Source organism: Rosa chinensis, chromosome 5, assembly GCF_002994745.2.
Source record: "Rosa chinensis cultivar Old Blush chromosome 5, RchiOBHm-V2, whole genome shotgun sequence".
NCBI classification, from domain to species: Eukaryota; Viridiplantae; Streptophyta; class Magnoliopsida; order Rosales; family Rosaceae; genus Rosa; species Rosa chinensis.
In genome coordinates, this window is record NC_037092.1 from 21471000 (window position 1) to 21488733 (window position 17734).

Below are 17734 nucleotides of genomic sequence, written 5' to 3' on the forward strand. Positions count from 1 at the left end.
ATAAATGAATATCTCTAATCTCTTCACTTGTACCAATAACACCGCCTCGAAAGAGCAAAAATTTTGGCAATTTGAATTAGCACTTTCATCTCAACTCGACATCGTGCACCTACAAGTACATTGCCATTGGCAAACGCAACTGCTGAGACACTTGCTGAAGAAGGGTTCAGTTTATAGCATAATACTCTGCTTCTCGGGAATACAACAGTTTCTATACAAATTATACACCAAGTCCCACCGGGTAAGAGTGTCAGCACACTGCAAAAATATAAAAACAGATTGTCATGACACCAGCCAAATTCTTATATGCACATTTCAAATCAGTATAAAGAAGGTTCCTTTGACATAGCAGGTTCAGTGTTAATCAAGACCACAATAATGTCACTATTCTTGGCTAATTGATTTAATACGTTTGATGAAGCCCCCTTTCAAAGACTCTGGTATCTTTGAAATAAAGTTGATTTGGAATCCCTGATCAACAGTTTCCTGCATTGCATAAGTAGAGTTCACAGTGAATCTCTAATAATACCAATGCAAAAGCTATTACACTCACTGAATAATTACCAAAACTTAGAAATAACCAACAAGTTAAAAGGTATTCACAAAAAAATTAAAAATTAAAAAACTTAAAACGGTGATGACAACAATTAATTGAGAGATCAAAATTTGGTAAAATTAAAAAAAGAAATCTGTAAGAATAACTTCAGAAAGCACGAAATGGTCAGGCTTTAGTCTTCTACAATCTAGTTACTAGGATTGGCATTTTTTCAGTCCATGTGAACTGCTAACTGTGGTTACCAGAAAGATATGTTAAAACAAATTCTAATATACCACTCAATTTCAACTCCAGGGAAAACAAGTATAGGATAAGTGCATCAAGTAAAAAGCGTGATCTAAACTGCAGTAGATCTCTAGAGAAACTTTCAAGGTATTACGAGAAATAAAAACTTGGCCACTGAAAGAAATTCAATTGCAGTTGGTAAATGATAGGAAATGGGCACATATGCAACTCAAAAATCAGGAAAAGAAATTACACGATATAGGTATATAGGAGTCAACAACATTTCATAAAATAAGTACAACATTGAAAAATCTTACTTTGCTTCATCACCATTCTGAGTGAGTCCAACTTGATCTACACATAACCTTTTCCGAGAACGCATAAAACTGAAAACCTCATCTGCCCAACCGCATGATCGCAAAACTGAAAGAGCTTCTTTCTTGAGACTAAGCAACATAAAAAGCGTGTCAATAGGCAATAGAAAAACAAAAAATTTAGGTAATAGTTGTTTTTATGCTGTGACTATAGCGAATTATAGAAACACTGTTTGAGGTAACAAACTCAAATTACATGCATTAAAACAGATGCATGCAAACACAAAACACAGAGATAATAATAAATTACACACCAAGAAAACCTACGACCCTAAACACCAGATAAGAGTCTACAATATGATACAAATGAGTTGAAAATGGATATGAAAGCAACAAAGTCTGCACAAATAACAAAATTAGAGGTGCACGTAAAGCCAAAGAAGTGTTGTCAGTCATATCTAAAGGCATCACAGACATCGAAACAATCTAATCATATGCCCCGGATTAAGTCACTAGACTGTACAAAGCTAGGAATTAACATGAATGACTTAATCTGGCCACAAACATAATGAGCACATCTCTAGAATGTGGGACTTTTGAAGATATAAACATGAAATTTGTAGTCAGCAAATGTAAAGCCACATATCACCGGCAGATCCTAATCCAGATAAGTCTACACAGTAAAGAGATACATTTCATTTCAACGAAGGTAGAAGAGTATAACATACCCTTCCTTCAATTCTTCAACTTTTTCCAGAGATTGAGCATCACGTTCAAACAAAATGCATGAACCCCAAGATTTCCTTTTGGGCCCAAGGACAACGGCGTGGCCATGGAGACCACTGCCATCCAATTCAGAGTGATCAGGGAGTTCGGTTTTCACTGAACCAGTCCCTTCAGAGAGTTCGGATTTCACTGAATTAACCCACACTACCATTTTCTATTGGTGAAGAAAATGGTTGGCTGTTGTTAGCTTCAACAGTATCGATCAGATGTTATATTCCTGTTCAAACAATCCCCATTTATCAAAGACATCTTGCTTTCTCACTTTTGTCCAAACTAACCAAGTTCTTCACCTCCCCATTTGATCCCACAGATTGGTTCTTGTAAGCAATTTTTCCATTATCAGTTGCAGGAGTTCTTTTGGTGCTAAAGTTTCCATTGATGTTAAACTTCATCCGTGGGCCTGACAGCACTTTATCAGCCTGAGATTTAGTAGAAATATCCTTCCAAGAAGACTGTTCAGAAATTTTTATTTGTGGTCCTTCTGGTGGAAGAGCAGGCTTTGGTTTTTTGGAAGCTTCATGACCATTACAATTTTGTGACTTTACCCCATTTGAAGCTGCATTAACGGTCCTTTGGTTGGTACGGGAGAAGAAAAGGATGTAAACCTTTTCAGATAAGACATCTAGCAAAGTTGAAAGCGAGACAAACTGATCGTTGCAGCAATACCAACGACCCATTGCATCCTGTAGACGTATTACGAAAAAGTCAGATAGATGATGGAATGTTTTGTTCAAATTTATTGATAGAACAGAATGTAATGAGTGTGCACAGACCTTAATATATGCATAATAATGACCAGACTCAGGTGAAAACCCAGTCCACAAAGCTTATATTCCGGACGTGGATCCTGTATTTGCAGTAAAAGCATTTGGCACCATAATTAGTACATGGAAAAGAAAAGAAAATGATGTAGGACGAGATTTAAGCCAATTTCAACCAAAATTCTCGAAAAGAAAGAAGCGTCTTCACATTAAGAAGAATAATTTGAATATTGAAAATTGGTATTCAAATAGGCTTCTTAATGATGAAATTAATCATAAATTACTCTTTTGGATATATCGGGATTCTCGAGCAAAATCTTGACTGAGATTCCAAACGTAATATTTTTTAGTATCTAGGATTTTATTTCCGATTTTTATTTAATCAGGTTTAATTAGGTTTCCTAGTTTTAGTCTACAATAAATTGTTCTTTATATTTTCTAGTTGTATTAGGTTTATGCTATGTGCCCTATATAAGGCACCTCTTAGATTGTAATTTTTATTCAAGTTATCAATAAAAACCCAAATATTAGAGAAGTTTCTCTATCTTTCTTACGGCTGTGCCCGTAATTGCTAGTGGATTCTAGCTCATCTCATATGGCTTTCAACGCTTGATGGAGCCTCTTACTATCGTGTTCACGCTTCCCGCATCATTTGGTATCAGAGCGGGTATCGCCCGCTCCTTAGCAGACGACGATCCAAGGGAGAAGTTCACTACCACCAACCGCAACGACGCTGGTCGTAGAGTATCTATCAAAATAAAGTTTCGTTGAAGAGGAATATGCCAAGGGATTCGCCCTAGGACAACCTCATCAATCCAAAAAAAAAAAAAACATGGAACGTTGGATATTCACAACGCCAGATTACGACGACATCCGAACTACATGTGTCATCAAAGACAAGGTATGCTCTGTAATAATTGACAGTGGTCTACGAGAGAACTTTGTAGCAAACAAAATTGTGGATTATTTTCAATTACCGACAGTGAAGCTGAGTGATCCGTACTGGATTCCATTTGGAGAGGATGAATATGCACAAGTAACAGAGGTTTGTAAAGTTCCTGTCTCTATGAGAAAATTTTATAAAGAAGAGATTACTTGTCATGTGATTGACATGGACGACACTAATGTGCTTTTTGGCAGACCATGGCATGAAAGCGTCAAAGGTGATTATTGCAAAGACAACACATATTTATTTAGGTGGGAGTTGCACAAAATTAAAATCAAGCCTAGAAGGAAGAACATCAAGAATGACCATCCTGAGGTGTGTGAAAAGGAACATGAAGAAGCAACTTTGAAGATTGAAGAGAAACTCATTAAGGATAAGGAAGCTGATTCATTTATCACATCGATATCCATGTCATGCATGCCTAATTGTGTTCAAGATCAACCCAAGGATAAGTCATTAACCATTCCTTTTCAAGTGGAGGAGTTCAAGTTTCAAGATGCTTATTCTAAACTTGTCTAAAGTATTGGATTCATGGTGATACCTTTTAATTTCGATAATATTGAAGTTGATGGCTTATCATGTTTTATTCCTACTAATGATCGAGCTACATTCAAGAGGAACTCGAGGTCGAGTTCTTTTCAAGTGGAGGAGACTGATGTAGGATGAGATTTTAGCCAATTTCAACCAAAAATCTCGAAAAGAAAGAAGCGTCTTCACATTAAGAAGAATAATTTGAATATTGAAAATTGGTATTCAAATAGGCTTCTTAATGATGAAATTAATCATAAATTACTCTTTTGGATATATCAGGATTCTCGAGCAAAATCTTGACTGAGATTCCAAACGTAATATTCTTTAGTATCTAGGATTTTATTTCCGATTTTTATTTAATCAGGTTTAATTAGGTTTCCTAGTTTTAGTCTACAATAAATTGTTCTTTATATTTTCTAGTTATATTAGGTTTATGCTATGTGCCCTATATAAGGCACCTCTTAGATTGTAATTTTCATTCAAGTTATCAATAAAAACCCAAATATTAGAGAAGTTTCTCTATCTTTCTTACGGCTGTGCCCGTAATTACTAGTGGATTCTAGCTCATCTCATATGGCTTTTAACGCTTGATGGAGCCTCTTACTATCGTGTTCACGCTTCCTGCATCAGAAAAGGTCTGCAACTCGGCCACATATAAGGATCAATAGAAAGAAACAGCAGTCTCATGATACAATGGTGCAAATAAAATATCTGTCTTAGCAAAAGTAAAGGTTCATAAAGATTTAAAATGAGTAGAGAAATATAACATCCTTTTTAATGTCAATAACTGGTGTCCATTATTAGAAAACAGAGGAGATATGTAACTAATGAAGCCAGCATTTCCAAAGGATGTAACCACTAATCCAACTCGACCCACTATGTTGACGATGTACTTCCCCTTTGAAGCTCTACATAAATCAACCATGATTTGGTCCTTTGTCCACCAAATCAACTTGGCCATCGACACATGAGAACCAGATTGAAAAATCAAAACTGGTTACAGTTCATTCTTAATGTGCTCACTTAAACAATTCTATAGGAAACCACTGTCATCCTACCATGGTTTTTTTAATTTTTTCAAATTCTAACCCAGTTAAAAGTCGGATTATAATGAATTTCCAGTAGGATTAACTCTTATAACAAATTTTAATTATTTTAGACAATTCTTTGTAGGACGAGTTATGTAATAACTTCACCAAAACCAATGTTCAAACGGCTGCCGAGGCTTTCAGTTGCACTGCCCAACTCAACAAGTAGACCAATTTCCCTGATCTGAACAGGAAGACCATTGTAGTGCGAGCAAGGCCACCATTCCTTCCTTGAGGGTAGCCTAATTGGAAGTTTTTTTCATGTGTGGAATCCGGTGATAGTGGTGCCACCAGAGGAAAAGCACCCTGAAACCAAAGGGGCTCAATATATTGGATCAAAGAAAGAGGCAAAGCCTAATTTTATGAGGGTCTATTTAGAGTAACTGTGGTGTTTTGTTTTCTGTTGGTAGAGATTTGAGGGTCTATTGGGTGGGAAGATTGATAAATCCATTGCATTTGAAGAGTTTTTGGTGAAGTCGAGCTTCATGTGCAAAACAAGCCAGGTATGTTTATGTTGTTTTTTCTTTGGTCTCAAGGTATGTTTAAGTTGTTAGTTAATGAAGTCATAACAAATCATGAAGAAAAAAAGAGCAATGGTGTCATTGCATTGGCTGGCCTATGTTGTGCTTATTTAGATAGTCGATGAACCTATTGACTATAACAACTTACCTTGTAAGAAAAGTTTATGCTTATTGTCAATTTTGCATTTTCCAAGGATATAGATAATACAGCAAATGAGGTGTGATTTTACAGCCTCTAGATGATGCTGAACCCTTGACCACAAAGCTATCAAGAAGAACCACTTCCTAGTAGAATTTTCCAAAATCTAGCAAACAGATGTGAATTTACCCAAAAAACTTTTCTGGTATAATTTTGTTCAACTCTTACATGCTTATGCATTTTAAGATTGCTGGAATATGATTGGCACTGGCAAATTGTTGAAATTAATGTGGTGGAGTTTGGAGTGTTACAATACAGTTCTGTATGAGTGCTTGCCTCTCTTGGAAGAAAATAGAGAGGCTATCCCTGCAAGCTCTAAAACTATCAAAGGAACTTAAGAACCCAAAGTGTATACCTTGGTAATCATGTTGAGATTCTAATGTATGTTTGGTTTCTGCTTGTAATTAGAGTTATAGAAAATTACATAGTACCACATGACCAAAGATGTAAACACAGAAAACTCACTTTCAAAAAGATTTATACAAATAAGGACATGAGCTCAGACCCAAAAGCCAAATGATGCAAGTCTGACTCCTAATTTTAATGTAAAATGACCAGAATACTTGAGTTTCATTATAATTTACGGGCATTGCCACTGACCCAATATCCAGAAAACTCAAACCGAGCGAAGAGCGAACACGAAAACAAAAAACCCAAAACCCCAATTTGCACAGAAGCTCGCTCTCTCTCTCTCTCTCTCTCTCTCTCTCTCTCTCTCTCTCTCTCTCTCTCTCTCTCTCTCTCTCTCTCTCTCTCTCTCTCTCTCACGCCCTTAACCAAAAAAAGGGTCATTGACCAAAAGCACCAAAATGAGCCAAAATTATCCCACTTATCCAGGCAATAAACCCACTAGCCCCATTTAAAGGGAAATGATTATTCTGCCCTCAGCTTAATTAATGAATTACACATTTCCACTCACTAATCTCTCTCTCTCCTCTTTCTCTCTCTCCCCCGATTGACCTCCTGCTCCGACAACATTCCAGGTCCTCCGACGCTCCACCCAGGCCCTGCCGCGTTCGCCTAGCCCCTCCGGCGCTAGACCCAGCCATTCCGGTGTTTGGAGTTGAACCCAGGCGCGATGGACTTAGACCCCCCAGCGTTCGACGTAGGCCCTCCGGTGTTTGACGTAGACCCTCTAGCGTCCGGCGCTCGATCCAGCCCCTCCGATGCTGGACCAAGGTTCTCTAGCGCTAGTGGCGGAGGAGAACGATCATTAGGTGCCCAGATCTTTTCTCTGGGTGCCCAAATTAATTTCATTTTTTTTTTTTAAGTAATGGGACATAAGGAAAGAAAAATGAAAAAGTTTTGAATTGTTATTGGGGGGCAATAGACTTTTTGAATTGATGTAATCTCCTTGTTTTTTTTTAATCAAAGTTTTATTTGTCTAATTTTAGGAAGATTAATTCTCATTCCGCCGACCGAAAGTTCTATTGAGAGGCAATAAGGGTCTATTGGGGGGCAATAGAGGTTTATTGCCCCTCTATTGGGGGGCAATAGACATCTATTAGGGGGTAATAGACATCTATTGGGGGACAATAGAAGTCTATTGGGGGCAATAAACTTTTCTGGCGACCTCTTTAAGGACCTTCAGTGAGGTTTGCAGAAAAATCTGATGGGCGGCGGCTGGTGACTATATTCCAGCGAAAGTTGGCCAAATTCTGGCGACCGATAACTAGATTTCGGCAAAAGTTTGCCGGATTCCCGCAACCGGTGACCAGATTCCGGCGACCGATGATCGAGCTCCGGTCGAAGTCTCTTATGGTTTCTCTCTCTTCCATTTTCTCTCTCTCTCTAATTAACAAAGAGGTGAAGGTAAAATAGTCTAAACAAAAAAAACAAAAACAAAAACTTAATAGGGTATTAGGGAAGACTTCCTTAGAATGTTTTGGGTAAGGGAGAATTAAAAAAACTTAATAGGGTAAGTGAGAAAAAAAAATCCCTAGAAATGAGGTAAATGAACAAAAACCATAAAATAAATGTAGGACACAAATATAGGACTGAGGATTGGAGATAGATGATCTCAAATTCTAAATAAATAGTATTGAAACTTTAGTCTCAAACTAAGATGTAGGAACTCGTTTTGGATATAAGGGTTCGGTGTGGGCTTTCATGAGAGATATACAATGTGTCTTTTTATTTTTTATTTATTTATTTTTCATATCATATTTTTTCATATCATATCTTTTATATATATATATATATATATATAATGTTTTTTGATAAATCAATAAAGAGCTAATAATAACATATCGAGGGTGGTATTCTTTTATACTTGCTTTGATCAAGCAAGATTTTAAATCCTATCATATCTTTTTTTTTTTTCATATCACTCAAGAAACCTCCTTATCACTTGCCTACGGGTGGGGGATACCCTGGTTTAACGAGATATATATATATATATATATATATATATATATATATATATAATTGCTTAGGTAAGGATATCCTTACCTAAGCTTATGGAACGGATTTCTAGTTTTTAATAACTTTTCGATCACATATTCATATATTAGCCGTTCAGTTTTTAGGTCATAATATATTGATCATCTCTGCAAAATTTTAGCCAAATTGATGATCATTAAGGTATTCAAAACTGTAATTTACAACAATATATATAAACATGTCCAAGAAAAACGATTTAAACAGAAGAGTGACCACCCATGACCGGAGTTTTATATTTTCTAGTTTACAGTTTACACCTACCCCCTTGTGATTTGTGAATGTAATTGGTGAGATTTCATTTTCTTAATTGGGTCTTGATAGGATCATTTACTCTTCATTCCTGGCTTTCACTGTGTTAGTCCATTATCTTATCTTAGCTTTAGCTCATGGGCTTGACACGTTTTTGTTTTAGCATGAATAGTTGACAGCTAGTTCAGCTTATAACATTTTTGTGAAGTCTATATTTGTTACTGTGGGAACTCTGTTCTGGGCATGATTGAAAATGCAGTTTCTTTAACTTTTCCTCTGTTTTTCCTTGCTTTTGGTAAGCTGACTCTACCAGGTCTCAGGTCAACCTGAACCAAACACGGCATATCATCCCAAACATACGTTTCTCCTGTAATTTTTCCTTCTTCGATCGTTCATAGCTTTGGTTCCTTGATCTTGAGTTTTTCTTAAAGCATGTCATCGTCTCAGTTCTCCATGCCCAAGCTTCTCAAGGCCACCCAAAACTTCTCGCCAGACATGATCATCGGCCATGGGGACTCCTTCCTGCTTTACAAGGCTCATCTCTCCAACGGTCTCACCGTCGCCGTCAAGAAGCTTGATCCCAGAGAGTTCCCAGGGTTTAGGGAATTCCGAGCTGAAGCCCAAACACTTGGAAAGCTTCTACACCCAAATATCATCAAGCTCTTGGGATACAGCTCTGATGGACATTTCGTGTACGAGTACATTGAGAGAGGTGATCTTCAGTGCTTGCTACATGACTCCGATAACCCTTTACCATGGTCAACCAGGTTAGGGATTGTTAGAGGTGTGGCTAGTGGGCTCGCATATTTGCATGGCTTGAAAAGCCCTATTGTTCATAGGGACATCAGAGCCAAAAATGTGTTACTTGACTTGGAGTTTCAGCCACATATTACTAGCTTTGGGCTCGCTAGACAGATCGAATCATCGTATGTCTCGACTATTGATGATGGCGTCATGGGGTACATGCCACCGGAGTACCTAGCGGGGAGCAATGTGGCTACCTTGAGAGGAGATGTGTATAGTTTTGGGATTCTGATGCTGGAAATCGCAACTGCGAAATGGCCCAACCTGCCGATCATGTTTGATCACAAGAAAATGAGGATTGTGGAATGGGCCAGGAAAATGGTCATGGGTGATCGGCAAATAGAAATGATGGATTCTTGTATTCCGATACAGGATTTGGATGAAGACATAGTTAAGAAGTATTTTTCCATTGCTTGTTCGTGTTCTCATGAGATTGCAAGAGAGAGGCCTCCTATGATCGAGGTCGTCAAGCTTTTAAATGAGCTTTCAATGTGAAATTTGGGAGTTTATTATTTATAGTTGGATTCAGTTTGTTCATGTATGAATCATATCATGAAATCAATAAATTTTCTTTCTAAGCTCCAAAAGAAAGTCATATATGCAACTTCGTATTGATCAGGCAGACTTGGACACACTCTCCCTTTGCAAGCACCTCTTACCCCAAGCCGGCCATAAGCTTGGACACTCTTCCACCATGCATGTGTTTGATGTTTCCATAAGTCTCCATAAGAAAACCAACTTTGTATGCCAAACTCTCACCCCTAAAGTAGGTCTTGCTGTTCTCTAGCTCATTTTCCAACAGCAATTGATGCACTCTATAAGCTCCCTTGCTGCTTCTTTTTTTTTTTTTCAATCCTTTGCTGCTTTTTGGACTACAATTTACTATAGAACAGATCTTCAACAAAAACACTCTATATATGAGTTAAAGGAAATCATTAACTTCTCGATTCTGTAGAATAGATCTTCAAAAAACAAGCACCCTAGAGGAATAGAGCAGGTTCCACATGTTAGAAGCTGAAGAACTAAAGAAAGAATGAATTAGTGACTGGAAAGAGAAACCTTCTTGTCCACAGAGCCCAGAATCTAGCCTTGGCTCAGGTATGAAGTTCAGAGGGAAGAAGACGAGCTTTGTCTTCCCAAACGTCATCAATGTATTAAACAATGACAAGCGATTAGCATACTGATCTTCTCTTGTGACCAAGACTGTGATTTTCTTGTGAACGGGTTCATCATGAGAAGCCGAGGTTGTTGCTCAAATCTTCTTCTCTCAGACTCATACTCAATGGCGATGCCCTTCTTGGCTAAAGCAATCCTCACTCAAATCCAATAAAACCACTTCATCTGCCATGGTTTCTTGCTAGAGAATCTGAGATTAGTTCTCGGGCTTTTGGTAGGTCTTGTTTCTTTGCTTGGTGTGCAACAAAGGCAAACGGTAGAGTTTATAGAGATCGGTGACAATATTGTAAAACTGGCTTGGACTGGATTGTGTAGACTACTGGGACTCTCTCACTTGTCTCAGTCCCATAGCTAAAGTTAACCATTTTTCTGACCAAGAGTATAAAGCAGTTAAACCTCTTTGACACAGTTGAAAAGTGAAATACCATCATGGTCCAGTAAAATTAACTGCATGCACCAACAAATAACTCATTCAAAACAAAATGCTATCACGGTTTCCACTATATTTCAGTAGGTGAGCTGGAGATAATTAAACAAAAAGTAATACAACTCGATTCGATTCCTAACCTTCTTAACTATCCGACCACATTTTGATGGAACAGTAGTAATCCATAAAAACGAGTACTAAACCAAAAGAATATCATACATAAATGAATATATCTCTAAATCTCTTCACTTGTTCTCTGCCCAAAACCAATAACACAGCCTCGAAAGAGCAAAAATTTCGGCAATTTTGAATTAGCACTTTCATCTCAACTCGACGGCATGCACCTACAAGTATATTGCCATTGGCAAAACGTAACTGCTGAGACACTTGCTTAAGAAGGGTGTATAGCATAATACTCTGCTTCCTCAGGAGATACAAGAGTTTCTATACAAATTATACACCAAGTCCCACCAGGTTTGTCACCACACTGCAAAAATATAAAAACAGATTGTCATGACACCAGCCAAATTCTTATATGCACATTTCAAATCAGTATAAAGAAGGTTTCTTTGACGTACCAGGTTCGGAGTTAATCAAGACCACAATAATGTCATTATTCTTGGCTAAATGATTTAATACGTTTGATGAAGCCCCCCTTCAAAGACTCGGGTATCTTTGAAATAAAAGTTGATTTGGAATCCCTGATCAACAGTTTCCTGCATTGCATAAGTAGAGTTGACAGTGAATCTCTAATAATACCAATACAAAAGCTATCACACTAACTGAATACCAAGGCTTAGATATAACCAATAGTTAAATTTAAAAGGTATTCACAAAAAAATAAAAAATAAAACTTAAAAGTTGATAACAGCAATTAAATGAGTGATTAAAAATTGGTAAAATCAACAAAACAAAAAAAATATAAAAAAAATCTGTAAAGCATAGCTTCAAAAAGCACGAAATGGTCAGGTTTAGTCTTTTACAATCTAGTTGCTAGGATTAGCATTTTGGAGTCCATATCTTTATATCCATGTGAACTGCTAACCGTGGTCACCAGAAAGATATGTCAAAACAAATTCTACTATACCACTCAATTTCAACTCCAGGCAAAACAAGCATAGGATAAGCGCATCAAGTAAAAAGCATGATCTAAACTGCACAAGAGAAACTTTCACAGTATTAAGAGAAGTAAAAACTTGGCCACTGAAAGAAATTCAGTTGCAGTTGGTGAATAATAGGAAATGGGCACATATGCAACTCAAAAATCAGGAAAGAAATTACACGATAAAGTTAAGGGAGTCAAGAACATTTCATGAGATAAGTACAAAGTTGAAGAATCTTACTTTGCTTCATCACCATTCTGAGTGATTCCAACTTGATCTACACATAACCTCTTCCGGGAACGCATAAAACTGAAAACCTCATCTGCCCAACCGCATGAGCGCAAAACTGAGAGAGCTTCTTTCTTGAGACTAAGCAACATAAAAAGTGTGTCAATAGGCAATAGAAAAAAAAATTATTTAGGCAATAGTTGTTTTTTATTTTGTTGGGGGCAAGTGCTAAAAAATAATTAGCTACAAGTTTATGCTGTGACTAGAGTGAATTGTAGAAATATAGTTTGAGGCAACAAACTCAAGTTACATGCATCAAAACAGATGCAAACACAAAACACAGAGATAATAATAAATTACACACATCAAGAAAACCTATGACCCTAAACACCAGATAGGATCTACAGTATGATACAACGGGTCGAAAATAGATATGAAATCAATAAAGTCACATCTAAAGCCAAATAACGAAATTAGAAGTATGCATAAAACCAAAGAAGTGTAGTCAGTCACATCTTAAGGCATAACAGACATCGCAACGTCTAATCATATGCCCCGGATTAAGTCACTAGACTGTATAAAGCTAGGAATTAACATGAATGACTAAATCTGGCCACAAATATAATGAGCACATCTCTAAAATGTGGGACTTTTGAAGATATAAACATGAAATTTGTAGTCAGAAAATGTAAAGCCACATATCACAGGCAGATCCTAATCCAGATAAGTCTACACAGTAAAGAGATACATTTCATTTCAATGAAGGTAAAAGAGTATCACATACCCTGCCTTCAATTCTTCAACTTTTTCCAGAGATTGAGCATCATGTTCAAACAAAATGCATGAATCCCGAGATTTCCTTTTGGGCCCAAGGACCATGGAGTGACCTTTGGGACCACTGCTATCCAATTCAGAGTGATCAGGGAGTTCGGTTTTCACTGAAGCAGTTACTTCAGAGAGTTCGGATTTCACTGAACCCACACTACCATTTTCTATTGGTGAAGAAAATGGTTGGGTGTTGTTAGCTTCAACAGTATCAGATGTTATATTCCCGTTCAAACCATCCCCATTTATCAAAGTCATCTTGGCTTTCTCACTTTTGTCCAAACTAACCGAGTCCTTCACCTCCCCATTTGATCCCACAGATTGGTTCTTGTAAGCAATGTTTCCATTATCAGTTGCAGGAGTTCTTTTGGTGCTCAAGTTTCCATTGATGTTAAACTTCATCCGTGGGCCTGAAGGCACTTTATCAACCTGAGATTTAGTAGAAATATCCTTCCAAGAAGACTGTTCATAAATTTTTATTTGTGGTCCTTTTGGTGGAAGAGCAGGCTTCGGTTTTTTGGAAGCTTCATGACCATTACAATTTTGAGACCTTAACCCATTTGAAGCAGCATTAACCGACCTTTGGTTGGTACGGGAGAAGAAAAGGATGTAAACCTTTTCAGATAAGACCTCTTGCAAAGTTGAAAGAGAGACAAACTGATCGTTGCAGCAATACCAACGACCCATCGCATCCTGTAGACATATTACGAAAAAGTCAGATAGATGATGGAATGTTTGATTCAAACTTATTGATAGCACAGAATGTGATGCGTATGCACAGACCTTAATATATGCATAATAATGACCAGACTCGGGTGAAAAACCAGAATGCACAATAGTACCACAAAGCTTATATTCTGGACGTGGATCCTGCATTTGTAGTAAAAGCATTAGGCACCATAATTAGTACATGGAAAAGAAAAGAAAAGAAAAGGTCTGCAACTTGGCCACATATAAGGATCAATAGAAAGAAACAGCACTCTCATGATACGGTGCAAATAAAATATCTGTCTTAGCAGAAGTGACGTTCATAAAGATTTAAAGAATAGCACGTGGAGTGGAGAAAAATAACATCCTTGTTAATGTCAATAACTGGCGTCCCTTATTAAAAAACAGAGGAGATGTGTAACAAATGAAGCCAGCATTTCCAAAGGATGTAACCAATAATCCAACACTACCCACTATGTTGACGATTACTTCACCTTTGTAGCTCTACATAAATCAACCATGATTTGGTCCTTTGTCCACCAAATCAACTTGGCCATCGACACATGAGAACCAGATTGAAAAATCAAAACTGGTTACAGTTCATTCTTAATGTGCTCACTTAAACAATTCTATAGGAAACCACTGTCATCCTACCATGGTTTTTTTAATTTTTTCAAATTCTAACCCAGTTAAAAGTCGGATTATAATGAATTTCCAGTAGGATTAACTCTTATTACAAGCAGAAATCAAGCATATATTAGACTCTCAACAAGATTACCAAGGCATATACTTTGGGTTCTTATGTTCCTTTGAGAATTTTAGTAATTGCAGGGTTAGCCTCTCTATTTCCTTCCAAGAGAGGCAAGCAATCATACAAAACTGTATTGTAACACTCCAAACTGCACCATATAGATTTCAACAATTTTCCAGTGCCAACCATATTCCAGCAATCTTAAAAAGCACAAGCATGTAAGAGTTGAACAAAATTATACCGGAAAAGTTTTCTTGGTAAATGCATATCTGTTTGCTAGGTTTTGGAAAATTCTACTAGGAAATGGTGCTTCTTGATAGCTTTGTGGTGAAGGGTTCAGCATCACCCAGAAGCTGTAAATCACACATCATTTACTGTATTATCTATCCTTGGAAAATGAAAAATTGACAATAAGCATAATTTTTTTTTCCAAGGTAATTATTGTGATAGTCAATAGGTTCACCTACTATCTAAATAAGCACAAGATAGACCAGCCAATGCAATGACATCATTGCTCTTTTTTTCTTCATGATCTGTTATGACTTCATTAACTAACAACTTAAACATACCTTGAGACCAAAGAAAAAACAACTTAAACATACCTGACTTGTTTTGCACATGAAGCTCGACAGCACCAAAAACTCTTCAAATGCAATGGATTTATCAATCTTCCCACCCAATAGACCCTCAAATCTCTACCAACAGAAAACAAAACACCAGAGTTACTCTAAATACACAAAGAAAATAACAGCAACCGACGGAGTAACTTTATCACCTATAGAATTAAGTTGGATTACAACAATACAATAGGGACAAATCTTTTGGGAACACAATGCACTCACCTTAAGTTGGATTACAAGAACATTAGGTGCTTGAAGTATAGACATTTGCTTCCTAGCCGCCACCAATTTGTTACATCTAAAAAAGCATAAATAACTCCATCAAAAGCCAGTTCCGAAGAGAAGTACAAAACAACGAGGAAAGTAATCAGAGAGAGAGAGAGAGAGATGATATACCTTTCGCACTTGTACTTGTTTTGGCCATCCAAAAGCTCAGACTGGAAGAACCTTTGCAAGGCGTCTTTAAGCGAATTACTATGCAAAACATCAAGACTAATATCCATTATCTCATCAACCTTATTGGACTCTGTGCCACAGGATAGACACTTCACCTGGCTCTGCATAGCTCCCCCGAATATCTCCATCACCACCGTGGACGACGCCGGAGCCGTCCCATTGGCTTTGCCGTTGGCCTGACCATTCCCGTTGGCGTGGCCGTTGCCGTTGGACAAACCATTGCCGGTGATGTTGCGCCGAAGCTTCTTCAGGCGAAGGCAAGTGTTGTGGCAAGCATCAATAACGTAACGCAGGAACTCATGAGCGTCTTCCTGACGACCGTGGCGAAAGTGTTCGGCGAAAATATTCAGACAGCTCCGAATCTTGGCCGGCGCATCTAGACTGAGATCCACACTGAGGGAGCGGACTATTCGCCTCTCCAGCATGCAGAACGGACACTCGCGCTTGCGTTCCTTGTCGGAAGAGTCACCTGAGACCAAATTCCAAAATCAATTTCAAATTTCCGAAACGAAATTGGGAGGTAGGTAGGTAGGGTTAGGTGGGGGGGGGGGGGGGGGGGGGACTTACAGAGGGAGGAGTGCTGGTTTCGGAGGCAGAAATTGGCGAGAGGAGGGGTGTAGGTGAGGCACTGAAGGACGCTGTTGAGGTAGCAAGAGTTGCCGAGGTTCTTCAACCCTAGAGGCGGGCCTGTCTTCCGCTTCTGATTCAGTAGACTCGGCTGCCAACTCATCTGCAATTGAAATTGCAGGCCCATCAACGTCGGCGGCCACCCGCATCGCACGCCCACAACGACGACGTTTCGATGCCTCCGCACCACCACCGCCTCCACCACAATAGCATGTCCCTCTCTCTCTCTCTCTCTTTGGAATAAAAAAACACAGAGCAAAAACGAAGAAGCAAGAAATTTAATTTTTTTAATTTTTTTTTGAATTAAAAGTAAGCAGTAACTGAAGGGGAAGGCGGGTAGACGCAGAGAGAGAGAGAGAGAGAGAGAGGGGTGAGGAAGAGGAAAAGCTGTGGCGCCCTTACCAAACCCAAAATCCCTCCTGGTCTGATTTTCGAGGGTTCATGTCGTCCCCTCTTCTCCTTCTTTTTCCCTACTGTTTCCTTTTTGTATCTCGTAGACTTGGTACATAGTCAAGCGGTTTATGGGCCTCGTTCGTCTAGTTGGGCTTCGGCGGTTAAGGCCCACATGTAATCTCTGTGAAGAGAAAGTCTTGTGTAGGGCATGCGTAAAGGACACGTGGTGGGGCTGCCCAGTCAGGCTCTTAGTAGGAGATATTTTAGGTATTTTACTTTAAAAAGCAGGGGCAGTTTTGAAATTTATGTAAAGTTTGGTGGGTTTTGATTGGGCGACCTAACTGTAGTCGTGCGGCTGCCGTATGCAAGAATTTTTCCTCTATGAAAGGCGATCCGTTTAATAATCTCTGTGTCAACTAGCATTTGGTCTAATAGTATGAGAAATGTTGGTAAAGATACGATTTTGTTTACCAAAGAGACTGTTGAGGGATCACATGTAATAAAATTTAAATGTTGAAATTAAAACATTTTAAAATTGTGTGTTTACCCTCAATTATCACATGTATTTGTCATTTACGGTCTCTTAGGTGAGCAGCTATGACTAAAACTATGGAACTACAATCACTTGGTGACAATCATGATTAGTTTGCATAACCTTAATCCAATAGGCCGGATTCCTTGCTTGCATCCTTTTGATGACTTTGTATCTCCTCCTTGCTGCACTCTTCTGGTACATAGCAAAGGACCAGACTTTCGATTTTGCGTTGTATTCTTCACCCCCAAGCTTTATGCCAAGTACCTAACTAAATTAAAATGCATGACTTGGGTGTCGGTGTTAATCTCGATATCGCAGCTTTTGTGAACCGTTGTGGTGAACTTGTTGGCCAGTCATATAGTAATATAGTATCAAGTTCAAATCTCCTGTCCTCAACTCTACGAGCAACACAACCTTCCTTCTTGTACTCTTGACAAAATTGAAATAGCAACACCAGTCTCTA

At 38.3% G+C, this 17734-nt stretch overlaps 2 protein-coding genes across 4 annotated transcripts; one reads left to right on the forward strand and one right to left on the reverse strand.

Annotated features, from left to right (window-relative positions):
- The first annotated feature begins 9050 nt into the window (after nt 1-9050).
- Nucleotides 9051-9917, forward strand: LOC112203414 (leucine-rich repeat receptor protein kinase EMS1). The gene has a single exon (XM_024344384.1). The coding sequence runs from the start codon at nt 9051-9053 to the stop codon at nt 9915-9917; it is 867 nt and encodes a 288-aa protein (XP_024200152.1).
- Nucleotides 9918-11050: 1133 nt separating this feature from the next.
- On the reverse strand, nt 11051-16829 carry LOC112202479 (ubiquitin carboxyl-terminal hydrolase 25). Of its 3 annotated transcripts, XM_040506032.1 has the most exons (10): nt 16746-16829; nt 16284-16576; nt 15657-16185; nt 15483-15558; nt 15243-15335; nt 13965-14051; nt 13141-13874; nt 12369-12497; nt 11604-11741; nt 11070-11512 (listed from the first exon to the last, which is right to left on the reverse strand). In XM_040506032.1, the coding sequence occupies exons 2-9, from the start codon at nt 16468-16470 to the stop codon at nt 11639-11641; spliced, it is 1938 nt and encodes a 645-aa protein (XP_040361966.1). In that variant the 5' UTR covers nt 16471-16576; nt 16746-16829; the 3' UTR covers nt 11070-11512; nt 11604-11638. The 3 variants fall into 3 exon arrangements, with proteins under 3 accessions (XP_040361967.1, XP_040361966.1, XP_024199259.1); XM_024343491.2 differs by having other exon boundaries at nt 16284-16808; XM_040506033.1 differs by lacking the exon at nt 13965-14051 and having other exon boundaries at nt 11051-11512; nt 16284-16808.
- Between the last annotated feature and the right edge of the window lie 905 nt (nt 16830-17734).

Bases quoted from the DNA above. Each gene is read 5' to 3' on its own strand.
- LOC112203414 (XM_024344384.1), top strand. From the start codon at position 9,051: ATGTCATCGTCTCAGTTCTCCATGCCCAAGCTTCTCAAGGCCACCCAA.
- LOC112202479 (XM_040506032.1), bottom strand. From the start codon at position 16,470: ATGGGCCTGCAATTTCAATTGCAGATGAGTTGGCAGCCGAGTCTACTG. The intron at 14,052-15,242 runs GTATGTTTAAGT...CTACAAATGCAG, and splicing joins TCATGTGCAAAACAAGTCAG to GATCCACGTCCAGAATATAA. The intron at 13,875-13,964 runs GTCTGTGCATAC...ATATGTCTACAG, and splicing joins ATTATTATGCATATATTAAG to GATGCGATGGGTCGTTGGTA.